At 36.0% G+C, this 8693-nt stretch overlaps 1 protein-coding gene across 1 annotated transcript in view; it reads right to left on the reverse strand.

The window, feature by feature from the left end:
- Window positions 1-4958: 4958 nt before the first annotated feature.
- Window positions 4959-8693, reverse strand: part of LOC107700327 (CXXC-type zinc finger protein 4-like) — a 22361-nt gene continuing 18626 nt past the window's right edge. The window contains exon 3 of the mRNA XM_016501956.1: window positions 4959-5708. Within this exon, the coding sequence (XP_016357442.1) occupies window positions 5664-5708 (45 nt within the window). The 3' untranslated portion in view covers window positions 4959-5663. The remainder of the gene's footprint in view (window positions 5709-8693) is intronic.

Below are 8693 nucleotides of genomic sequence, written 5' to 3' on the forward strand. Positions count from 1 at the left end.
GCCGTTATATATTTGAACCGTTCACCTTTTTACCTTTTGATGATGCCAGTCATCCAAGTATGAAGAGACAACAGCATTTTTAAAAAACTCTCTCTTTTCTTTGCTCTACCTGCTCGTGAGCGCTAGGGCTGTCATGCTGGATCAGAGCTCTGCTGATTACTTCCACTTTGTCACCTTCATCAGGAAACGATTCTGACGCACACTCACACCCCGGTCTCTCCACATCAACATGTGAACTGTGAAAAAAAATGCAGACGGGAAATAAATAATAAAAAGGAGGGCATGCTCCAGCTTTACACTCTCATTCCCTCTATTTCTTTTTGAGCAAAGTGTCTCAAAATTCTATTTTCTCTCTTCCTGGACTCCTGGATCATTTTGAGAGGAATGAACCCCCCTCCCCCCCGTAGAAATATCTTTCTACACTTCTAATGTTGTCATTGTTCACTGAAAGAAGTTTTCACATAGTTTAATTGTGTAACTGAATTAATCCTCACTGCAAACAATGTTCTTACTTAGTATTTTTGTCTTGAATTTCCATTACAAATACACTGTAAAAAAATGAGTGTAATTTTTACTGCAAAAGATTGTAAAAACCCTACAAAAAAAAAAAAAACTGTTGATAGGTTAACTGTAAGTTCCCGTACTATATACAGGGAAAAACTGTAAAAGATCTAACCAGACATTTCATGTAATTTTACAGTAAAATGCTTTTAATTGTAAAATTTTTAGAAGTAAAAAAAGAACAAATCAGTGTATTTTACAGTAAAAAAAATTTAACTGATATTTCCAGAATTCCCTGCGTGACACTCCACATTTGAAAGTATTTTGTTTAAATAATCATGTTTCTGTAGCTTTGTCATGTTTGTTATCAGTTATGTACATGTGGGTTTATGTTACATCTTCTGTTGTTTAATTAATGTTTATTGCATTATTTAAGTGTCGTGTGTGTCACCGTGATGGTGTTTAGTGTTTGCATGAATGACTCTGTGCACCTTCTATATATTAGTATATGCTTCAGCTTGTGGAAAAGCTTCTTGTGATGAACTGATTCTTCATATTGCTGTCTCTTTTACCACCTGCATTATTATGGTGCTTGTCAGTTTATGTTAAAGATACAAAACTGATTTTAGTAGCAGTGTGCATTGTTGAGTTTATTAGTTTACACTCAAATTTTCTTGTTTGTAAATTAGTCGTATACTGTAAAATTTACAGTTTGTTCTGTAAATGTTTTTACAGTTTTTCTGTATTTTTTACTACATTTTTCTAGCAACCACAGCTGCCAAACTTTGTAAAAACTACAGATTTTTTTTACAGTGTATCTAAACATTCTTGAATCAAGATGTATTTACTTGAGAAGCAAAATGACTTAAGCTATTAAGTCTTATTTTCTGAAAAATGTATCAGAATTTAGTTAGTTTAAGAAGAGCAAATATCAGCCAGTGGGGTATAGAAAAATAATCTTGTTTTCCCTTTTAATTAAGATTGTTTTTCTTATCCCACTGGCAGATATTTGCTCGTTTCAGGCAAAAACTAACAACATTTTGATACATTTTTCAGAAAACTTCATATTTTAAGTCATTTTGCTTCTCAAGTAAATGTTTAGATATTTATGCCAGAAAACAAGATAAAAAAAAAAAATACTAAGACATTTTTTTTTTCCGAGTGCTATATTTTGAAGATTATTTATATGACCTGTGGAATAAAAATAAAATCTATGAACAGTTGATTTTTACGTAAAGAGCACTTTCCACGGCCACATGTTTTTGTATTAATTTCTTTATGCAGTGGAGGACTGTGTGTTTTCAGGGAACCTACTTGAAATCGAGGTGTGTGAATGGGTTCAAGAACAGAGGAGGATTAGAGCCCTCTCTGATGTGGTTTAATCTCAGCATTCAACATGCTCTTGATGGCCCTTATCACCTTGTGATCGCGAGCCGAGGGGATTTGGCATAGATGAGGCTGCTGCCAACTGCAGTCATATTCCTCATGTACCACCAGCTGTTCAAACGCTTCATAATTCCTGCACAACATACTTTCCTGAACAGCAGAGAAGCCTGCGAAGAGTCAGTAACAAGTATACTTTCATCAGACACTCTTAAAAATTAAGGCATTTTTTCTTGGTGCTGATTGTCAACCTCAGGGGATAAAACAAAATGTGACCCTGGAGCACAAAACCAGTCATAAGGGTCAATTTTTCGAAATTGAGACTTAATATCCTAATGATTTTTGGCATAAAATAAAAATCTATAATTTAATTTAGAATTTTGACATAATCATAATGTGTAAATTCAGATTCTGCATCAAAATAAACAAAACTGCAGTTTCCAGCTAAAATGACTGCTAGTAGCAGGAAAACACCAATTACTTTTATTACTTTTCTCAAAAATTATGATTACAGGGTAGATTCTCGATTAATAACGTTTTTATTTATCATTCCTTACTAATACTATGACCTCAAAATACTTTAAACAGTGCATGATTTGTAAACAAATACATTTTAACATTTGCATCACATAATCAGCCCATATGTGGGACTTTTCTGATGTAGTAAACTTGCTCAGTAGCGCACCTGGTACAACATCCGTGAAACAAGTCACGATAAAAGAGTTCAATGTTAAAATGCATGGTCACTTCAGCAAATGCATTTTAATCTTACACACTCAGAAAAAAAAAATGATTCTAATATGTACCATTTAGGTAGTAAATGCAACGAATCGCTGCAGAGGCTGTATAACAATACACAATATCATGTTATGACCTCAAAATGATTTTAACATGCTGCCAGATCTGAAAACTGATACTTTTCAATGTTAGCGTTACATATTCAGTTTCATATATATAATTTTCGAGCACAGTAGGTTTGTTGCACAAGCTCTCCGGTACGAATCCCGTGAAACTACAGTTCAACAAAACAGCTCAAATCCACGTAAAAGGAAGTTAAAACAGCACAGCTGCATCAGTGAATGCAGTTTTCTATCACTTTTGTGTTTGTTAACACTATCGGGTAGGCTTAGGGTTGGAACATTTGACACGTGATAGCCTATTTCACTTTGAAACTGCTGCGAAACACGTAATATCTGTGTTGCAGAAACGCTGCCACAAGCACGTATTTTACATTTTTTTCAGGTTTGTTCAGTTTGTATATACGGAGTTGTTGTACCTGTAGCTGCGTCCCAATTCGCATACTATCCGTCCTAAATAGTATTCGAAAATAGAATTAGTATGTCCCAAAAATGCAGTTTTCTATCACTTTTGTGTTTGTTAACACTATCGGGTAGGCTTAGGGTTGGAACATTTGACACGTGATAGCCTATTTCACTTTGAAACTGCTGCGAAACACGTAATATCTGTGCTGCAGAAACGCTGCCACAAGCACGTATTTTACATTTTTTTCAGGTTTGTTCAGTTTGTATATACGGAGTTGTTGTACACTGTAGCTGCGTCCCAATTCGCATACTATCCGTCCTAAATAGTATTAGAAAATAGAATTAGTATGTCCCAAATCATAGTATGTTTAAAAAAGTATGCCAAAGATTCCCGGATGGTCTACTACTTCCGGTTAGAATTCGAAGTGCAGATCGATGCACGCTCTAACGGCTAATATTGCCCACAACACATTGCACGGTTGATGAGGATTCAATCAGAACTACAAACATGCATTAAAAGTGCCAAACATGGCGGATATACGCGATCAAACGGATTTGAGTGATAAATTATCAATGTCTAACCTGATGAAAAAATATAAATTTAATGTTATCCACGTTATATTTCATCTGCAGCAACACTGTGAACTTTTATAATGATACGATAGGTCATTAACTTTTAAATGCATCATTATGCAAACACATGAGCAGAGTTCTCGGCATGATAGACCCCGCGACTGGCACGTACCTCTTCATTTCTCTCCAATACGGTAGGAAATCAAATTAAACTAAATGTGGATGATGTTAACTGTGACAAGATGATTGACAGGGCAGTTTAAACTGACAGAATGCGCGTAACTAAGCAACAGAGCATCCCTTAAAGAAGCAGCTATGACGAAATAGTATGTCCCAAAGCTTGCCTACTATTCTTCTACATACTCAAAAGTATGTACTTTTTCTTCACAAAAAGAGTACATACTTTTAGGGCATAGTATAAGTAGGCGAATTGGGACGCAGCATGTGTATTTCATTTGGAACAATAAAAATGGCTGACAAAATTTCAAAATTAACAAGTAACATTAATTTTGTACCTGGATACATAACAGGGTTGCAGTTTGCAGTTTAGCCTAATGTAATCACCGAGACGAAGCTAGCTAGTTTGGAACTAGGTGTTAGTGTTTAGTTATCAATAATGTTGTTTCCCATCAATTGTTTCCAAAAAAAAATCCATGTGTTCCCTTTTTCGCATCTTCAGAAATGATTTCGAACTCACAATATCCAAAGCCTGATATACACAAACACCGTCTCCTCATCAGCCTTCAGTATCCCATCCATCCCCCCAAAACTCACCCTTTCCACGCATTGCGAACCGCATGGGATTTCTTTAAAGCTTAACGCCTCTGGGAGCCACTCTCTTTTCCATCTGACATTTTTTGCATTCTAGGCGAAGATGGGACTGACAATGCATTTTTTCCCCCTGTATTTTCTTCCCGCTTTTTTATCCTTTGAGATGGCTTGCATTACAATTACACAGAGACAGGAAACTCATATGCCTGCATTAGGATAAGAAAAAGACGAGAAATATATACTATGACATTTAACTGTATATGTGTGATTAAAAATGTCACCTGGCGTCACATGACATTTAATTTTTTTGTTTCTTTTATTATTTTAACACGTAAAAGCATCACAACAACAATATACACATTTTTAGTTATCTTCAAAACAAAAACACATTTACACATGCAACATTACGGTAAAGACAGTGAGCAACTTATTGGATAATTAATTTCGGAATGAGTATTTTACGGTGTTGTGAGAATTAAAAATGCAAGTCAGGAATCTTACGGTGATGTTCTCTACCTACCTTTGGGCAGCTTTTAAAACAGTTTCAACCGAAACTAAATGGAATCCAATCAAACTTTGCGAGACTATACAAACAACCTTAAATCACCTCTCAGTGTTACTGTACTTTTAAAAGTGCACAATGGCAACAAGCTAATGCGCAACTGCAATATGCCAAACTAAATCAACACAGCTGAAAAGAAAGAAACGTACTGGCTTTTGTTTACTAAACATCACATTAATAATGGAGGTCAAGAGGTATTCTTACGATCATTCCATAGAACGCTTGGAATATGATGGCAGAGAACAATTACTTTTATGATTATTGCTCCAGATCTAAAAATATGTGTTGTGTTTTAAAGAGGTTTGTGATTGCATTGGCCATTAGTCCACTGGCTGAGATTGTCTACTCGGTTCTTTACAAGAATGGCTGCAACTTGCACAGCCGAGACACTAAAACACATTGACAGACACTGAAAAATATACATTATGATGCTGCCAATAGTACAATAATAATTACACAGGAAATAAAATTGCAAAGTTTGTTTTTGTTTTTTTGTCCCGCCGTCTCTCATGAGTCTCTGTCGTCCACAGTCTGCGCTTTTTGGGTCCCTGTGAGTTTTTTTGTGGTCAGTCTGTGGCATTACTGCATTTGATGTCACTTGTTTCAGAGTCCTAAAAGAACCATCGAAACGCTTCCCCGTTGTTTACTGGCGTTCTCTGGAGAAAACACAAAAGGAAAGTACAAAGAATCAGCATTATTACATTTTACAGTAATGTTATTAATTAATGCATTATCAATGCAAGTTGGCACAGTTCAACCTATTGCTACATTGATTCAAATGATCACCAGAAAGCCAATTTTCAAAGAACTTTCTCTGCTAATTGAATTCAGTTTGCAAGAAAAGTAAAAGAACACCATGTCTCATAATGTTTTTGTCCTGCACAATTAACCACACTTCCCAGTTATACTAGAGACTAGAAAGAGTAAAGGGTGAAGATGAGCCTTGTTTCTTGGTGAACCATACAGAAAATAAGTAAAAGAAGCAATCATTTCATTCGATCTGTAAAGGAAAAGCACACGGTCAGTGTAGCAATTTATGTCATTTATGTCACACGTTACTAACAATTGTTTCCTTTTCAAGTGAATTCAGTTCATGCTCAGACATTACAGTTTTCTTCTTTCTGTGACAAGATAACTAACTAAATAATTAAATACATTTCGAAACTTTACAGTATTTGTAACGTGTAACATTTTTATGTGTGTGTGTGTTTGTATTCCTTACACTATGGGGACCAAATGTCTCCACGAGGATAGTAATAGCAGTAAATGTTGACCTTGTGGGGACATTGTTTTGGACCCCATCAGCAAAACAAGCTTATAAATCATACAGAATGAAGTTTTTTGAGAATGTAAAAATGCCTGTAGTTTTGTGTGAGGGGTAGGTTTAGGGTAAGGGGATAGAAAATACAGTTTGTACAGTAGAAAAACCATTATGTCTTTGGAATGAACCCATCAAACATGGAAACCAGTGTGTCTGTGTGTGTGTGTGTGTGTGTGTGTGTGTGTGTGTGTGTGTGTGTTTGAGAGTGCGTGTGTGTGAAACATGTGAAGAAAAAATGATAAAAAAAAGTGGTCTAGAATAATGGATACATAAGCCTAAAGCTTAAAGCAATGGAGAATTCTAGATTTAAATAGGCAAAAGAATGTAGCATAAATCAAACAACAGGTATAACGTAAGTGTCAGAAGAACTTTTTATTTTTCAAACGGCATATCTATTCATCTATGTAAGTTATTTAAAAGGTGTTCAAGACCAAAGATGGTATAGGCTTTATTGGTGGCCGCTTTTTATGGCGGTTCATAATAAATGAGCAGATCATAAGATCATTCAGTGCAAGGACACTTATTATCCAGCAAGCAAGCGGTTAGACATGACCAAATGTGACGACAGAAGGTAGGAGCTTTTTCATGGAACAAATGATTGGTTTCACCTCATCACAACGTATTGTTGTTTGAAGAGTTTGTGAGCATGTCATTCTTTCCATTCAGATGTGCACGGACCTCAAGATTTACTGCAACATTCTAACACCATAAACTAAAAACATCATCAGATGAGATATGAATAATCACCACATGACAAATAAATGAAAATGACAAACAATATGAGCAAAGATAGAAATAAAATCAATAAACCGTAAAATAATAATATGCACATTTTATTTATGCCACGCTGCACGGCTGGAAAATCAAGTATGGCATCCATCACTGTAACTTTACAGAATTGTTATGCATAGACTTCACAGTCTCCTCAAAAATGCTTACATTCACACTCAACGTTCCTGTTCGCACTCAATGCAAAAAAATAAAAAATAAATAAAAATAAAAAATCACTTAATCGAGTCTTTGTTTTTCTTACTTAATTGCAAATGACATTTGAACTTGTGACCTATTACTTTAACTGCAATAAAGACCAACACAGACTGGGAAAAAAAACAATCTAGGGCTAAATTTATTTATTTGAATTTCATATAAAATTTCCATCCATTTGGATTACACAGTAATAAATGTAATGCGATGCATATTTGTCAGATTTCTGTAATTGAACTAATAAACTGAATCTGTTTTAAATAACCAGGTTTATATATTTGGTCACACTTTAGTTTGGGGACCAGTTCTTACTATTAACTACGACTTTTGCTTCAATAAACTCCTAATGTGTTGCTTATTAATAGTTAGTAAGGTAGTTGTTAAAGGGGTGGTTGATTGCGATTTCACTTTATTAACATTAGTTAGTGTGTAATGTTGCTGTTTGAGCATAAACAATATCTGCAAAGTTACGAAGCTGAAAGTTCAATGCAAACGGTGATATCGTCTTTTAAAATTCTGGCAGTTTAATGCCTACAAAAACGGCTGGTAGGGACTACAACAAGTTACTTCCTGGGTTCGTGACATCACAAACCCAGATAAACCCCGCCCCCGGGAAAAGGCAGCAAAGGGGGCGTGGCCATGCTGCGCTGCTTTAGAGAAGAGGAAGAAAAAACTAGAGGTGTCCGTAAAAATCTATTCATATATGAATCGCGATTCTGTCTTCTAACGGTTATAATGATTCACAAGATTCAAAATCAGTGTTCTGAAGCAGCGGTTCTTAATCCTGTTCCTCACGTCCCCTGCTCTGCATCTCTCTCTCTCTCTCATTCAGCTCAGCTCCAACAATGAACTGTTCCAATAACAGCGTATCTAAAAGTATGAGACAACAACAAACAAAAAACATTGCTTGTACAGGTTCTGCACGATCCTCTTCAATAATATCCTCTGCTTCTCAATCAGTCTCAAAGTGATAAGCGATATTAACGACGCCGTTGTTTACAATACAACCGGAGCACATGCCGCTGAGCTGAGGGGCGGGACGCTTAGAGGCGGTTTAGCCACTCATAACACTCTGGGCTAGCTAACCAATCAGAGCCCATCACCTATTTCTGAGGGAGGGGCTTCATAAAAGAAGGAAATGATCAGCACGTTTCTCAGAGAAGGGACAGAGAGGTGTGGAATAAAGGTAAATTCATATATGAATCGCGATTCTGTCTTCTAACGGTTATAATGATTCACAAGATTCAAAATCAGTGTTCTGAAGCAGCGGTTCTTAATCCTGTTCCTCACGTCCCCTGCTCTGCATCTCTCTCTCTCTCTCATTCAGCTCAGCTCC

Source organism: Sinocyclocheilus anshuiensis, unplaced genomic scaffold (assembly GCF_001515605.1).
Source record: "Sinocyclocheilus anshuiensis isolate Anshui unplaced genomic scaffold, SAMN03320099.WGS_v1.1 scaffold326, whole genome shotgun sequence".
NCBI lineage: Eukaryota > Metazoa > Chordata > Actinopteri > Cypriniformes > Cyprinidae > Sinocyclocheilus > Sinocyclocheilus anshuiensis.